Source organism: Branchiostoma lanceolatum, chromosome 10 (assembly GCF_035083965.1).
Source record: "Branchiostoma lanceolatum isolate klBraLanc5 chromosome 10, klBraLanc5.hap2, whole genome shotgun sequence".
NCBI classification, from domain to species: Eukaryota; Metazoa; Chordata; class Leptocardii; order Amphioxiformes; family Branchiostomatidae; genus Branchiostoma; species Branchiostoma lanceolatum.
The window spans coordinates 13,664,113-13,682,817 of NC_089731.1; the positions used below are offsets into that span (position 1 = coordinate 13,664,113).

The 18,705-nt window shown below is 38.9% G+C and overlaps 1 protein-coding gene across 2 annotated transcripts in view; it reads right to left on the reverse strand.

Annotated features, from left to right (window-relative positions):
* Positions 1-11,578, reverse strand: part of LOC136443962 (protein amalgam-like) — a 45,870-nt gene extending 34,292 nt beyond the window's left edge. Inside the window, exon 1 of one of the 2 annotated variants that reach the window (XM_066441346.1) lies at positions 11,473-11,578. In XM_066441346.1, the coding sequence (XP_066297443.1) occupies positions 11,473-11,524 (52 nt within the window). In that variant the 5' untranslated portion in view covers positions 11,525-11,578. Of the gene's footprint in view, positions 1-1,362; positions 1,759-11,472 lie in introns of those variants that run through there. The other variant, XM_066441344.1, reaches the window with a different exon arrangement.
* Between the last annotated feature and the right edge of the window lie 7,127 nt (positions 11,579-18,705).

Genomic DNA, 18,705 nt, shown 5'->3' on the forward strand with positions numbered 1-18,705 from the left:
CAAATTACTAAAATACGATTTACTTTACACACTTAATTCAGAACCTACATACTACATCTAATAATTTATATATAGAACATTCACAATGCAAGTTTATGATCTGTTGGGGAAGGATTTAGTACGAAGGAAGCTGTATATTTTCTCAAGTACCCTTTTACTTACTTCCTTTCCTGTTAAGCCCATAGTGCCTTTATGTCTGCAGGGGTGTGCTACATTTACCATTAATCGAATCGTCAGGTGACATCAATAGGTGGTGAAATATTATGTTGTGGCACAGAAACAAACTCAAGGAGTGAATCCGTCCCCATACCAGAAAATACCTCACGGGTATTCGCTAGAGAACACTACCATTTATCACCGTGGGAAAGCTGAGAATAATTGTCTTTGCATTGACGTGGGAGAAGGATTGTGAACGTCAGAGAAAGAAAAAAAGCATTGCATAGCGGTCAAAGAGGATTACAGCAACGATAAGAAACGGTTCCAATGACAGTAACCTACAAAAGCTATAGCCATATAAAATAGTCGCTGTATGGACAATATATTAAAGCGACATTCGTGCGGTCAACTACAACCACAATGTAGAAATACAAGAATCTATACATTCTGTTTACCATGCAATGACGGCTATGGTTTCACATGCGTTGGTTGTGTCAATGGATTCTGCCACAGCCCTTTATACTGGGCAAAGCAGACTGCTTAAAATATAGTATAATGATGGCCAAAATGGGAGCCAAACGACCCAGTTTCTAAGTAAATGCTACCATTCACCCTAACACATATTACCTCTAGGACAATCAACACAATTCTACTGCACAATTCAGTACCAAGGTCACGTTAATGGGAGATACTTAGGCTTCATAAATAACTAGGAACATTTTGCTATAGATATAGTTGATAATGGTTTCTTTCGTAAAAGAAATTCATTAGAACGACGGCGGCAGGACTGTATCAGACGGACTCTGATTGCTGCCTCTAGTAATCATCATGATATTCGAAAGGGCAAACACGTGCAGGCAGTAGGATGTTTAGCAAACATGCAGACATCTAGTTATGATGGGAAACCGTCTGGCACTCTGCCCCTTGTCGATAACGTGTATATCCATTAGTAAAGAGATATCGGGTGATGTATCCCCAGGCAGATGGTTGCCACGTACGGTCGTCAGTCCAATATCATGCCGCAAAATATAGGCTTCGTCGTGCCGTGGAATAAAGCACGGCATTTTAATGAACGCTTCTCTGAATGTATACGCAGCACCCGGCCCGAAGACTGATTCCCGGAGCTAAATCAGCAAACTATCAGATCTCCAACTCTATACCAGTTTCACCCGTGACCTTCAAAGCACGCAGAAATCAAGTACTTACCCTCGAAGAGAATCGCCCACATACAGATCACAGCACCGCAAACAGATGGTCGGAGGAAAATCGAATGTGCCCTTGAAATATGAAGGAGCATATTTCAAATGATCGGTAGCAGGTTTCTAGCTCTTCGATGTAGTACCAGCCTCTCCTGTTCCTGCGTCTCCTCTCACTGACTGGCTGAGTTCATAGAGCAAGCAGACGTTGTCAATATCATCACGTGTGTATACCCCAGGGCTTAGCCCAACCTCCCTAAAGGTTGTCTAAGCCTCCCAGCCAATGAGAGGTATTGGCTTACGGTATGCTGGAGCCTAGGTCAAATAGGCTTTGCGGCCTCGAGTTGTCAGATGCCTCCAGTTCAGCGCACTGACAATGACGCCCTGACACGACTAACAGGGACCATATTCCCATCACTATGACGAGTCTGACAATACTGATCAGATATCAGAGTGGATCGATAGGAAGCTCTTCCGCACCGGTGCTTCCAAACGCATTTGCCTGCCCAACACTTCTCTTCCATCCAACTCCTGTTCATCTCCACTTCAGTGAATAGCCGGAGACCAAAACAATTACTGATCTACAATAAGGATCTCCACCAGATTACAAGATCCATGTATGGCGCCTACACGATGGCCGTTTCTACGTGTTTGGCCTCCAGACTTAAAAGTACTTTTCCATTTGGTTTGCCTTCGAGGTGCTCTTCAAATTTTGGATAAAGCTTTCCAGATGTGATTTTGTGGCCAACATCAACGTAAACCTCTCTGAAACGTATTACCAGATAGATTCGATGACTACACAAGAGGTAAGGGAGCAATTTAAAGAAGAGTAGCTCTGAAAGCCAAATCGCAACTTCACGAGAGTGTATAGATTCCTGAAGACGATGTGACGCATACGGGTATAATCAATCAGGAACACTTGGCACAGCTATATTCCCAACACAGTTGTAACTATCATCAAGCTAGTCAAGGTAACACTAGATTGTAAATTTGGAAATGTCAGAAAGCGTCGTAAGTGCCGTAGTTACGTGCCTAACTGTCGATGAAATTGAGCTTCTCGAAGGGCCACATTACTTGCTCGTAGTCGTTATCTTTACTCACCGGTATGTCTAACAGGGAAACTGCACACTTCCCTGCTATATGGAATACAAAATCTTTCTCCAACTCGAATTTTGGCAACGAGATATCTTCTGTAGATGTGTAATGTGCAATGATTATAGTATGAGGATGGTGATTTGTTATGTTCTATAGTAATTTTTAGTAGACACTGCACCAGGCTCCGTTGTCGGCATCCTTTCTGGTTTTACTACTTTTTTTCTCTGATTATTAAATGTGCGCTCATGGTTTAGATCAGAAACAAGTGCGCGCTCAGCAACAGAAGGCGATAACAACATTCCAACTTGTTTAAGGCAAACTAGCCGTAAAGATTTTCAATATAACATTTTCAAGAGCATATTTCTATTACCTCGGTCATGGCATATGATTACGACGGGGACGGATCCTTAACTGGAGTTGATGTAAGATTAATGACGTTGCCCAGAACACTACTATTCCGTGTAACAACAATATGCACGGAGCAACGCAGGGTCTTCCTTAGTCAATGTGTAAGAGCCATAAGGCAGGCGAGAAAATACCCTTGGACCAGACTTCAAAGAAGTCATTAGTCAGCATGGCGCTACCCATCGTCCTGGAGATCGTTCAAATTGCAAAAGCAGTCTTTGTTCAAAGCCAAATTCAGTCATAAACTTGCTGGGGGAGTTTACAAAGGTGATGGGTTTTTGTCCATGCTCTAAGTATACTGCAGTATCCTTGTCGATGTTTTATTGACCGTTTGATAACTTTGCTAAGCTAGTGGATTTTCAGACCGTGATTTTACATACACAGCAGTATCTAACGCACTCAGAGGATTTAGAGTTATTACCGTAAGCGTGGAAACACTGGTTGTTAAGGTATCCATGCTCATTTTGAAGATACCAATCCTTTAAGCTACAGAGGCGGATAGGAAAACGCTAAGACCATGGCGAAACTTAAGTGTAGCAAAGGTCTTAAAATCTGTTTAAAACAAATCTAAGTATATATAGCAAGACGATAAACGCACTTGTCTTATGTACTGTTTGGAAAGCATTGTACTGCCTCGGAATACATAATTTTTGACAATTTTAACATGAGTTAAGTTCCACATACAGTAAACATAAGCAAGTTTTGGTGTTTATATTTCGATGTCATTCCCTGCAAATCTCTAACCTATCATTGACAATTGACTTCATTAATGTCGCTAATTCTTATTGTAAGATAAACATCGAAAATAGAGTTCCATGACCCCATACGTTCTCGAAATAATATCAATCTTTACGAATTCGCATATGATATTAGAATTGATGATATTGTCTACTTAAATACAACATGTTGGTCAAAGTATGGAAGTCCTATCTTAGGAATTAAGGCTATCTTGGTATTTTCTCATAAGTTATGCAAATGAGGTCCTGATTTTTATACTTTACGTTCGATTATTTTTACTTTCAATTAACTTCCAAATGCTGAAGGTACCTAATTCCCGTCAATTATCTCCATTGAACTATAATTGTAATTATATCCTTTTCTAATTGATTGTGCAAATTATAATAGAAAGATGTGGGCATCTGTTGACATAACAAACATTGTAGATAACCAGCCCCGTTACCTAACAGCTGGTATTCTCGAATATAGGACGACACATGTACATTACAACACAACGGAATTATCGGTTGTCCTCCGAAATTTTCAACAAATATACCCAATGCAGTTTTTAACATGACGCAATGGGTTCCAAACCTACACCACCTACTTCCAAGGGCTGTCCACCACTAAAATTACGACCATACCACTTCGGAAAAACAGTACCATAGAAAGCTTGCGGGGGGGGGGGTCCATTATAGAACTTGATTTTTGTTTTCCAGATCCCCACCAACCTAAGAAATATCATGAAAATCTATACACATCTTCTCCAGTTAGCCTATTCACATACACATTAACTCCACCATGGCAAAAAAAAATCAAAACCTTCTGGTGTGCGCTTAGGCAACTAGGTGTTTTGGTCCAAATTTGCTTTCCATACTTGCCTCGTCAAAAATATCTAGATTTTGTTAATTGCAGAAATCAAAACAATTAGTTACAATACATATTGAGCTATATTTGATCTGCCATGTAAACAAACGAAGCTAGATATGCAATTTGTGAATAGTTCAAAGATGATTACTTCAACATCTGCTGTACTTGATACCTTAAGCTTGTGTCAATCCCTTTGGTATTTGAAATCGCACCCTTTGAAATTATAACCCCTATTTAGAAAGCAACATTAATCAGAAGTTCACGTAAAACGAGATAATGTACAGACATCGATAATGAACGATAATAAATAGCTTTAGACAGGTGAATATCAAAGATAATTCGCAGTCTGCCGAAGGGAAATGAAGGCACCCTAATTAACTGGCACTGAATATTCCAGTGACCAGCTCTGTCTTTAAACGGATATCAAATCGACTGTCTCAAAACATGTAGAAGATAATTCCCACGTGGGGCAAGTGTTTGAGACATCGTAATGATTTCCAAGATGCCGTTAACGCGTTCAACACAATGTTGTAAGTTTAAAAAGAACAATCCTGAATATCACATCAAAGGTCACAACATAATATATTTAGACAATAACCTTATTGGTGTTGATCTCATGTAAATTCAGAAATCTGGCAGAAAAGAAGGCTTAGTTGAGATGAGGAAGAAAACACCTATGATCCTTAACGTGCTCATGGTGATGAGATCCTAGGGAGGAAGAACACCTGGTATTAATCCTGGGTAATGCGTTAGAGGCAAGGCATATAGATTCTGGATTAAGGTGTTCTCGATGCACATTAGCAACGACATTTGTGGTTAGAATGAGTGGGCTGTACTGTGCCTCGTGACAACACATCGCCCCAAGACACGATTAGCGCTGAAGCATCTTTTTGCATCGGTCCTCTCCAGTTAGCTATACTATATATTAGAAAGCTAACAGAAAAGGATATCTGTCTCTCGGCAAGGTAGTGAATTTTGATATGACATGGGATCCTCAGATTTACTATGTCGAAGTATCCGTTTTACAGCAAGAGAGACCTGCATGTTCACTGACATTGAGTGGATGGAAACCTGCCAATTCCCTTGAACCTCTTCCATTACTGCCATGTAGTAAGCATATCATTACAAATATCCTGACCAAAAGCATGGGAGGGGGGTGGCGTCCATTTGTTGTTAAATCCCACCATATGTCTACATCGCCCGTTGGGTGTTCATTAAGCTAATGGTGTTCAACGATGTTGTGAATCTTAATCAATGTTCTCATTGATGGTAATCATGTTTGTCTGTATAGTGGGACTTACTCATATGCGTGACATTTTCTAAAAGGCAGAAAATCCCATGTATTATTGCTTGTCCTCCGGGCACTTTAAGTACATATGGAGAGGATCAACTCCTAATCCCGCTATACATTTAATCAGCAAAGCTAGCCTGCCGAATGGGATATCGTATTAAATAGTAATCTAGCGTTTTTAGTGGTTGTTTTGACCGTCTTTCCATTACATTTTTTCTCATTATTTCTCTTTAGAACTTCTAGTGGTTATGTCCAACCAAATGCAAGATAAGCTGCAAATACGACAGTGATAGATAATTCTAGTCCGTGCAATATTTAATCATGTTTGTAAGTTTATTATATCGCAAAAATATATAATAATCCCGATAAAGTGCATCGGCGCCACTTAGTTAATTATGGATGGCAATAGCGCTTGTCTGGACTTTCTCAGCAGCCTTGGGTAGCACCACAGAATAAAATAGACTTTGCAGTAGCTACGCCATAAATCGTGTAAGCCTTAGCCCTAATCCATATTCCATCACTTCTGCAAGCAAAGTGTAGCAAAATTACACTTCTTGCGGCTAGGAGCTTACCGAGATTTTATCAGTAGGTCATTTAGTCTCTCACCAACGTCACAACGTCAGACACGCACATTTATTTTACGAGACCACCATCTCATAGTTCTTAGTTTTATAGCGGTCAGCAAGACAGACCAGCACAAACTTGGCCTTTGATGAACAGGCAATTTTTGCTTTTATTGGACAATGTCACAGTCAGTGGACAATCGTTTGAAAGGTCCTTGCATTCTTGGGCTATTGATCTGAGGGAAAAAATACTTGGCTCTACACAAATAAAGATTAAATTCAATATCTGTGATTACTTGATAACATTTCAATTGTCATGGCTCTCGCATGATGGACGATCATGGGTGCTAAAGCGTTCATCACGTTAATTTGATCAGAAGACGAGGACCGTTTATATATAGATCAATTCACATGAGACTTCAACAGCCGCGAATGTGGTACGTCTTCTTTAATGTGAACCATGAAAAATGTGTGCAAACTTTTCTTGGCAGTTCAGAACCTCCTGTGAAAATGTCTCACCGTCAATGAAGTTGACACTTGGAAATGCTACATAACAGCAAGAAGAAGAAAAACGTACACAGAAAAGCATAAGTTTCTACCAGAGACGTCCGCCTCGAGTTATGATTGACGTGGGAGTATCTTTCCTCAAGCATGCCAAAGACGGTTGAAGCAGGCCACCAACCGATCACGTAGATCGAAGATAAGATACGGCGAAAAGCCAGACAATAACCTCGAGCCGTAACATCTGGCCATGAATTACACTGACGATTACCTGTGTGCCTGTTCCCAACGGACTCGAAGGGCAATGGAGGTTTAAAACATGGTAACATACCTATCTCAAAGCGCTAAAATTCAGACTGGGTACAGCCGAGTCCTGCATTTTTTTTTCCGAAACTGCAATGGAATAACGAACACATGGATTTCTATCAATTTTGCTATGTTTGTCAGATATAGATCTGCTTTATAGGAAGAAAGGGATAGAAATTGTATTCCCCCTTACAGATGTGAGACTCCAGGGAAATAACTTGTCAGTCATCTCAGCCAAGGTCAACACAGTAAAGGATACCTGCGGGACCAAGGGTAGCTTAGGTGTGTTATAAGCGAGAAAGTAGGAACCAATACCAATGACTGGTACCGAGAGACAAGATGGCATAGATATGACATCAACCAACCCGTACTGAAAGGTCGTATGTTTTCATGATTACTATGAAGTAAAATTGACAGAGATGTGAACATTATTGAATGCCGTGTGCCAGAAATGTAGCTCACTTGTTTGATCTGTGTACCTTTATTGCAACCGAGAGACAAGATGGCATATATAGCACAAAACTAATCCGTGGTGCAAGGTCGTATGTTTTCACAATTACTGTGAACTTAAACTTACAGAGATGTGGACATCATTGAATGCATTGTGCCACACATTTAGTTCACTTGCTTTATCTTTCTACCTTTATTGCAGCAAAGAGACAGGATGACAAATATAGGACATCAACAAGCCCAGAATACAAGGTCATATGTTTTCATAATTACTCTGAGCTAAAACAGGCAGAGGTTTGAACATTATTGTATGTAGTGCGCTAAAATTCAGTTTCTTTTTTTATCTTTCCATATTCATTGTAGCTGTAGAGAGGAATGCAAATGTCCTCTATGATGAATTTCCATGCATCATGTCTATTTTAATAATGTCATTCTACTTAAATACGCACATCTTTCTTCTTGGGCAGCCACACGCTGTGCTGCCTAATTAAGAATATTACATTTTCAATTCGTCCCTGGCTGGGTGGTAGATTGTGTAATTAAACATAGCTGAGGTTTTCCGTTATACCTGCTTGATGTATGGACTGAGAGAAACGACAATTTGTCAGAAATCATTTTCTTGCTGGGGACATCGCTAGGCATTCCCTTCATGTACTCTGCACGCTGAGTAGAACCAATGGTGTATGTAATATAGGAAAGTAAAACCCGGCCCACACAAAATATTTCAGGCGCTTAATGATCTATGCAAACCTCAAACACAATTTTTTCTCTGTTCATGCATGAAGAGATTATAAGCTATCAATTGCATGCAGCAGTTTATATGAATTGTGAGTAAATATACAAAAGTAATGGTCAAATAAATATGGCTTTGTCTACAACTAAATAAAAGACATATTGTGATGTAAGGTACGCTAACACGTAAAACACGAATAAACCATCATTTGCAGAATCCTGACTTTATCTTTATGCATTATGCTACAGGTACGACCTAAAAGAGCATATGATTTCTTCGTATCATATTTTTCTAGGCAAGAAAAGATCATCAATGATTATGATATCTTGCTTTACAACTCCACCACATTCTTACTATGTCTGTGCAATCTACATTGTATATTGTTGGGCATATACTTATGGGTCCGTATGACATATTTTTAATCCAGTATGATGCGCTGTCAGGTTCTTGGCTGTTCTCCACGTTAAACAAGGACTCACATTGTCAGACTTCTCTAGAAAAATCACTTAGAAAGAAAAGGCATTTACCACTCCATTTGCCTTGGTCAAGTAAAAACAACTTCCATTCGGACTCTGCTCGGCGCCCTCGACGTTTACGAGGTTAATCCAGCTTTTCAAACTTTTATGCAACAGTTACTTTACACCAATTCACTCCAATGAAGTGTTATTTTGGGTTCAGATATACCTATGTTTAAGTCTGAATGTATTGACTGTCATGTTTAAAGTTTCCAGAACTCATGAAAAACATTTTACACTTATCACCATCTTCCTACTTCTCCCTTCTGAGTGACCTGTTCAGCAGATCAGTTTAAGTTCAGGGCAGTCGGTTTGATTAATGTAATTACATTTGTGTTAGATGTTATGTTGTGTTATCAATCGACGGTGGAAAATTGATTCTTAACAGCCATTAATTCCACATACTTGATTGGATATGTGGAAAACATGGTTATTAAAGCATTTGTGGAAGATATACACGGAACTTATCAGATAAGCTCAGATGTGCACACAATATATGATCATTATCGGTAACGAACAGACATCAAATCAACATAATCTCAACATAGGAGAAATGAAGCAATAAAGTTAAGATGAGAAATAATTACGCCTTTTAATATATTATAGCAATATAACTACACCTCATTTCATATAAATGGAGTATTGCTTTTTGCTACGGTTGCAAAAACAGACGTTACTGTACGTTAGATTTGCATTTTGTATGTAAGTTGCATTTTGATTAGTTATAGTTGGATGAGCAAACCTTGTCAACATAGGAATTATTTGTCTATATGCACAGATCTAACAATTACAGTAATCTTAGGATATTACGTACCTCATCATTAGAGTATTCGTATCTCTGGCACCATGGTACTTTAGTAAGGAGTTGGTGCATAGTATACACAATCATCTAAATAACGTTGTCCATTTAAATGCAAAGCTCCACTATTGGCTTTTTTGCTTGAATCTTTCAAATATTGACGAGTCCATAATTCAGATAGGTTAACTCAGTGGATATGTGTTCACAAGGCATCAGATTCGAAGCTGTTTGGGGTCAATTTGGCACTAGTTGCCATGGAGACAGAAACATTAATAATGACCAAAATATATTTCTTTCGCATGAGGGCCATGATAACAATAATCAGCAAGAGCAAGGTAGCGATGATTATGTTAGACATACGATGATTGCAATAATGGTATAAAACGATTTCATCAGCTGTGATAGATTTTCTTACATTTATAATCACTGCTATTACAGACATATTTATTGATTGAAGACTGTCACATTTGTCACATTTAACATATTTCTTTTCTTTAACAATATCGATTTACAAAATTGCTGCCAAGAGGAAAACAAGACCCAAACTTTGCGAAGAGCCCATTGATCTAATGAGATTATCACCAATCGTAAAAACCAGTTAAGGGCGTGAGCTTCGCATCAAGTAACCAAACCCAAAGATAAGCGCTGGTCGTAAGAGACGTGCTGCTGTGGTTATCAGGGGTTTAACTCAATTTCCACAAGTTATCTCTTCGAGCAGGTTTTAAAAGTTGCATGTACGAGGGGCATCTGTGGACTCTTATGCAACACAATTACCTGATTTCGTGTGGGTAAACCTTTCCATCAATCATTAACATCTGCAAGGCATTTCATGGTATTTTGCTTGCAAAAGCACTGATAACTGACAATCAATTATGATAGAATTAACCCGAGGCTGGTGTCATTAATATGAAAGCCAGGCTGCTATGTAGGTAAAACCGCAAAGTACGTCACTGGAATAAAGATGAGGTAAGAGTTTGGTTAGGAAAAATGGATGGTATCATTCGGGGCGAAGTTGTCCATTACCCCCAGGACTAGGGTACGTACCCCGGGGTACGGATAGGCTCTCAAGTAACGGCGACCTGTCTCGAGACAGGACGGTAGACAGGAAAGGACCGCGCCAAATTAGTTTCAGATCCTTCTGACCTTTAGAAGTGCTTAGCTCGTTAAATCGGCTATGCATAGGTGACATCGAAAAAGGAAGGGTCCTAACACACTATGCTTAATTTCTTTCTTCCCACTGTGTATCATACCGTAGAGAGCAAGACCTTGATTATGAACAGAATGCATATCACACTGTGAAAGCCATTAGACTGTTATTGGTTATACTAGCGTAGATATCATATTTAACATTAAGTTAAATAACTATGCATTTCTTCAATGTTAAAGCATATTTGATACAATACCCGAGGTAGGTAGTTCTTGTAATATCTTGTGTATACGGTTAAATGAGACCGTTAGCAATATCAACGTTGAAACTGAAGTAAGCTGTTCTCTGATGCTCACTCACGTTCCTTTACCTTGCCCTTGTTTGACAAGTAGAATGGATCGCAGAGACAAGATAGGTGAGAATTAACGAGCATGTTTTACCGACGACAAAAATGAACGCAGTCAATCCCTTTATGGCTCCCAAACGCTGATACTAACGACGCAATAAAAATGTACATACGGATCTCATTGTGTCATGTTGCAGAATATCTCAGATTGCCAAATACATGTACATTGGACAGCGTTCTTAAAAACAACGATTAGCATGCAAGCAAATACAACAGACGTACACAAACAGATTTTACACTTTCAGCTAATCGAGTTATGACGCAGTGAGCAGCAATTTCGAGCAGTGAAGTGGTGAACCTTGAGAAAAAAATAGATACTTACTGTCGCATAGGATGCACATACACAAAAGCTTGCCAAGCAGGACAGTCATCATCGCAGCATCAGTTACTTAATACCATCTCCTGCTTCGCTTTCTCCCCTTGCAAACGTTCACGAAGACTTCCTGGAGATGATTTTGAAAATTACGTCAGTCAAAGGTCCCTGGTTTCAACGTGTTTGCCTACAGATTACTAGTAACAAAGAAGGCGCAAAAAATCTGAATATAGCAGCCACACACCAGCACTCAGGATATTCGTCGTCGCATGAGACACATTATCGCACGCATGTACACTAGGCCATGCGCCGTTGAGAGAAGAAAATATATGGAGTTGTGTGCTTGATATTTATCGCTCTGACGAGCCTAAATGTAGACACGCCCTTGCTATTAAATCATTCCCAAAATCACCTTGTCGCAAAATGTAACAAACCCATCAACAATTTAATGCGCCTCCCTGAACAGTCTAGGCAGTGACTTTCAATGGTCTGCACGTGTTCTGTTTGTAGATATTTTGCAATTACAGAGGAAATGCCGTCGACTATAAACCATGTCCTAAGACGTTACTGCCTGCGTTCGTATCTTAGCAGCAGTAGATACGGAAGCGTACATGCCCAGTGGCGCCTTGCACTTTTCCTTTGTACAATTTCCCCCTGCTTACATAATAGACGTTGGAAGCAACAGTATAGTCACGACACTGAAAAACGACTGTTGTAAATGAGCAACAAGGTAACCATGGAATATATAGGAAGTCCAGGGATTACGACCATTTCTGGCGTTTGTATTTTGTTCGTGACTATTTGTTTCCGAAGTCTTTTTTCTCCCACTGATGGCAACCATCAGCACCCGGAACTCCAAAGCCATCGCTCAGAGAGCCAACGGGTTTCAATTCCCCCTTATCTCACTAACGGCCAGTTCAGAGGGTTTTTATCCAACCAACGCCATCCTCTGTGGAGTCTGAAATCGCCTTCATTCATCACTCGCCCCTCCAACTGCCATTGTTAGAGCGAAGGGAGTCTTTCACATGCATGTACAAGTCGACATTCTTCAACAAAGAGTCGGTTTTTTACCATCTATCAAGCCGTGTGCTGGGGAGGTAATTCGTAAAGGCAGCAAGGCTTTAAACTGATGGGACGGAAGAACGTCATTTCACAGTAGGGCAACAGAGAGGCAAATTGTGTTCCATGAACACTGCCACGTTAGTATGCATCATAAAAATTAAACCAATATTGGAAGGCCTGAAAATACATCATCCTCTTTATCATCTTCCTGCTACCATTTTTTTGATTGACTTGTTTCCATTTCCGTGAAAACCGAGTTTTTGCTATCAGTACGTGTGTCTGTTTGTTAATTTGTCTTGGTGCGTGACTACAGAGTGGCAACCCGTAAGGTGGAAAAGGTGTAACAGGATACTTGGAGACTTCGAAGTCACAATTTTGGACCATGTTGTAGACATTCAGGATTGCTCATGGCTACACCAACGCAAGTCCTTATAATTAGGGGTACCCACTTAGAGATTGTTGAAAATTAAAGCTTGTTCGATTTCGTGGCCATTTACAATTAATTCCACAAGTTTCAAAATCAAAAGGTTTGAAAATCACACCTTCTTCGTTAGAATGTCAGCTGCGCATCTACATAATTACAGGCAACAAGTTAACATTAGCAACAAGAATATACATTTAGAATAATGCTCTCCTCGGGCATGTTTGGGTGTGCACATGGTTTGATGTATCATTATGCTGGGTATGTAATGAGTCATCTGATAGGCTTGAGGCTGTTGATATTTCTCAGAATACTAATGGACTCGGTCGTTTCATATTTGGAAATCGTAGTGGTAAGCGGGTTAGGAGAAACCAAGATGATCACATTTCTTAAACTTTAATGCCTCATGATCACTACGATTTAGAAAACTAAGATTACAAAGACATACGATTCTTTCTAAGTCTGTCCTTTTTGTGTGTTCAAAAAAACACAACAGCTAATGGAAATATTGCAGGTATATTCTTGAAAAAAACCTTTAGTTTAATTCATTTTCAATTGTCTACTTTTTTCAATAGCTATGTTTGAACTCGGTGCATTGAGTTATGTTTTCATGAAAGTTTACATCTATATAATATCCTTCTGACATAATGTATGACAGTTTATAGGTATGAAGTATGACGATCTGCCCTTCATCATCATCTTGTCACGTTGGTCACATCGGCAGTCATAAAACATGCACCCAAACCTTATGTATGGGTCTAAATATTGCAAGACCATGAAATTGAGGATAAAATTGCACACTTTTAGTCTGGATCATTTCCTGTTTTAATTTTTTTTCTCTTTCAGTTGTCATTATTCTATGTTACTTAGCTTACTCCTTCAAACGCCTTCATTAAGTCATCGTCGCTACCAAGTGATGTATTCTGACAGGTATGTTCACATCACAATTGGATAATGATAACATAATAGAATATAAGATAAGTAATCTGAGACTATAGGGAATTTTCTAATACGGCTATAGCAGATTCAGCTCGAAAGAAGAATGAATGAGGGAGTAGTTGGCAGACTTTTCCGACTAGGCGGCGCCATCGTGGGCAAAGTTTACGCTTAGCTGCATTACGAATTAATATGGAGCCGGCGACAATATCCACACATGTAAAATTGTCGCCAGTGACGCTTGAATGCGTCCATGGCTGGCCCTGTGTTTAATGCATGATTAACAACAATTTTGAAGGTGACCTCATGCAGGTCATTACTCCTAGCTTCGTTTAGCAGAGCTTTGTGTCAGCACATGTGTGATAATTGCTGTACTGCGATGTAAAGCTTTGTTTTACTCTCTAGACCCCAAAAGGCCTTTTACGTCGGTAGATAGCTTTTGTAGAACACAACCACATAATTAATCAAAGGCACACAAACTTTCTTTCCTTTGAGGAACCGCAAAATAAATTAAAATGGTGAGATGACTTATTTTCGGATTTGAAGAATTTGTGCTTTCTAAGGTTGAAGACGTTTTTCGCTATATTTATTACGTTTAATTACGATATTTTAATCCTCAGGGTCTTTTATCGGACAATGGAATATTGTCATATTGTGTTTACTTTTGCAGAACCTCTTTGTTCAGATCAGGACAATACTTTTAACAACGCACGCCTTGTTTAAATTTATAAACGATGCTATATTCTTAACGGTGCGTTGGAAGAATAGACTTCATCAAAGACATCATGTTAATAGATCATTAAGATCAGAATAGACCATATCGTGTTATGTTCTGCAATACTTCTGAGGTCACTTCGGGCAATAGTTCGTAACTTTCAACGAAGCACTTACGCCGTGTTTTAACTTACAAACGAAATTGCATTTCTGAACGACTAGTTGGAAGAATAGTCTTCATCATGGTTCGCTGTTGGAAGAGTCGCTATCTATACTATACGCTTCCATTGTATGGATATATAACCTTTACAAAATAGAGGTGTTCGCACCCCCAGCTGCATTCTATATTCTATAGAAAAACACATATCGATATAGGGTTTATGGAAAATGTTAAACTGTTCTCCACCAAAAAATGTAATCACCCTATCTTCTTTAGCTCTCTGACCCAATCACTCGTAATATAAACAGTGGGTCGAATCTCGGAAGTCGATATCGTCGCCCGTCCTGGATGAGAGACTGTTGGTGTGCCTGGATATAAATAAATGGCATCCTTTACTCCTCTCACAATTGTTAACATCCTCCAAACTGTGTGACGTGGCAACTTGACATGAACATGCTGTGAAACCTATGAAGAAGTTGAACTGGGTCGTCTGTGTTCTATGAATCGGGTTTTAAGCAAATGTCCAGTTTTTCCGATGCAAGATTCAGGAAAGAGACCTATGTTGGTAATTCCTTGACACTTAAGCTGTTTAATAATGAGGTTTATATGTGACTTACGGGCAGAATCACTGACATGAATTGTTTTAAAAAAGTAAAGGCGTGGCATAGGTAGCCAATGACTTTTCCCCTATCGACTTAGCGGTGTAGTGCAAGTAAGGTAGAATAAAATATAATCTTTTGTCACACAGTACTATGTGTTTAACATACTCGTCAGTTCATTCACGAGTTTTGTGATTTAAAGCTGTAAAGAAAAGTTTGGCAAATCTATTATTGTACGTAAGAGAACTTTTTATTAGTAGTTTACGCTAGGATATCTTATTTTTGCAGTGTGCCATATATACGTGTCTATCAATATGTTTATGCTGTTTTAATGTTCATCAGTTCGTTTTGGAAGATACATCTCAAAAGCTATGAAAAATAATTAGATCATTTCTGCTCAAGCGACATAAACGGCCGTAATGTTGAGTACTTCGCAATTCGGTTAATGCCCGGAGCTTATGGATAAATATTCTTGTACTTAATGTAGGCTCTTAAAAGTACATTTTACACGGGTCTCTGCAGACTTCTCAATAAAAGCAACTTCTAATCGGAACCAACTCTTAACGGCTAAATAGTAAAGAAAAAGTTTGCGCGTATGGATAGTAAAGTATCAACTTGGCAGCGACCCGTCAATGAGCTTTTTAAATTCAACACGTTAAGATTGTAGATAGAAGGGGTTATCAAATCTATAAAGCTGTAAAGGCACCATGTAACGACTTTTCGACCATTCTCACATTAAATCGTGTGATGTGGTAATGCATTTTTGGTAACCATGTCATCGACCGAGAGAAAAACTACCTTTGGCTTGGTGCATATAGTGCGTTTGCGTGTGTTTGTATCCATATATCTAGTATCAAGATAACATCGTTTGTTAATGCAAACTACCTTTGGCTTGGTGCATATAGTGCGTTTGCGTGTGTTTGTATCCATATATCTAGTATCAAGATAACATCGTTTGTTAATGCAAAATAGCAACAACAAAACAAAAGTACAGTAACATATATGCAACTATACGTAGAAACATACATACAAGTGGATTGATATGCTTGTGTTAAATATGTGTTGAAAAAACAATGTGTTGAGTTTAACGTTTTCTTAACACTACTGTTTGTAAGGACCTAGGAATAAACATTCTCTTATATATTTACCCAATTGTACACAGTAAGGGATATCTCCCCCGGGAATGTAATTGATTATGGAAATCTTAGGATATCATATATATGTAATTATATTATTTTGCTGTGTTTTTCAAACAGTAAAGATTTGACATTTTCCTTACCTTGAACTCACGCCGTAATTGGCGCCAGGCAAGATATCATTTCATTAAAAAACTAGGGAGTTCGCAACAAGTCACAAAGGGCCAACTAATGATATCGGTTATGATTTTTTTTTCAAGATGATGGGTCCGTGGATTACATTCAATGGTTAATAACAGAACACCAAGCAGTGTTTACATAGCACACAGTTTCCACATAGTTTGTAATGTGGCGCGTTTTAAGTCAATTAAAGGTTGAAATCCCGGGTAAACGTTATGAGAGACACTAGCTCGACGCGAATGTAAAAGGTCAGTGGCGCCCCTTAATCCCAGTTTTATAAGGAGGTAATAGGAAATATGTCTTCTCGGGGAGCGCGTTCAACGATGGGCACCATGCTATTTATTTTGCCGCAAAGTTGTGATTAAGCCTGGTAGCACCTTCATCCCACCTTGGCCTTGGAGGAAGCTTCATAATTAAGCTTATGTAAATGTTTCAGTTTTACCTCTGCAGGATTAGGCGTGTTGAAATCCTGCGTTGTTCCAAATGTTCTATGAAATCCTCCTCCACAGCAATACAATCTAGCTCATGGTGGAAACGTATCTTGAAATAGGTCGTATCTTGGCAGTCCATCAAGATAAATACATACCACCCGAAACTTTCACAAAAGTATTGAAATATGGTCTGTCGCACCAGCTAGGAGAACTCGTATAACATCGCTCCACGAACTATGCATGTGTCAGAAAAAAGTCATAGAGTACACGACAGAGCCATAGAGTTCCTTGAACCAGAACGTTCTTCTTTATCGCAACAACAGCGAGATACTTAATCTTTCTATCGATTCGTGATTCAAGATTCTAATCTTACTGAAAGGTCTTTTCAAAAAGTACGAGTGAGTTGTATGTCATGCTTGCAAATATTTAGTGGTTGATTTACGCCGCGTCTGAGAGGAACATAATAGTTCAGCCTCCAAGTCTGCAATTCATGTAGCTAGCTCTCCGTGACAAGTAGACAAAGGCGTCTTGACAATTATATTCGTATTTCATTATAGTAAACATGCATTGATTATATTAGGCGTGCATCATATTAACAAAGCATAGACAGAATAAATTCCGAGTAGACTTTATCATGACTGAATCCATAAACCCATGACTTAAAGGAAATGTAATCTCTTCTAAATACATTTTATAAAGTTTTCCCTACTAAATATATACGACGAAAAGTAATTTTACCTAACAGGGGGCTCACAAAGCTTCGATTCTCTCACTCCATGCATATCACTTAATGACCCAATAAAATGTATTAGTAGTACAACTTTAGACATATCTTTGAGATGATTTTCACAGATGCTAGAAAAGTATAAAACTTTCAAGTCTTTTCAAAGGTAGTACGAGAGAAGATAAACAGTGTCTCGACAATGATTACATACTGACATAATATCACTATATATTTATCATAATGTATTGTGGAAGAACATCCCTATGTCTTTGCTGTTTTTATAAACGTGGAGCAGCTATAACGAATGTATTACTGGTCTCTTACCTAAATGGATGTCAAATAGCCGCAATTTCGCGTAGTCTGTATAATTCCAGGATATTGTCTCACAAACCTCTGGAATAATGTACTTCCGTAAAGTAATCCTGGTGCAAATTGCACGTTCTTGTGTAATGACATCCTGTACTTCAAACTGGGTGACTGTAATTTCGATGTCGAGATGCATTTATTTAAATATCTACATCCACGGGGCAGGGCACAAAGACCATTACTTCCTGTACTGTGGTTTGTATAACCTTGGAAAAGGCATATTGGTATGGACAAATATATAACTCTAAGTGCTCTAATTAAATCAGAATTTATCCATCATATTGTGCATCTATCTTGAACTTGAAACTTTCAAGTGCAAACAAAGATTTGTGCTGTAAAGTTGTTATCTACAAACTTGCAAACGGTTACGCCTGTTAACGCTTTCGAGACTTAAAATAGTAAAAGGGCTGTACAGAAGTGGAGGAAATTTTCAAGTCTGGTTGTACAAAGTAAGTAAGTAAGTTGCACAGCTTTGTTGTTGGAGTGAGTTTCTTTTTTTTCACTTTTAGTATC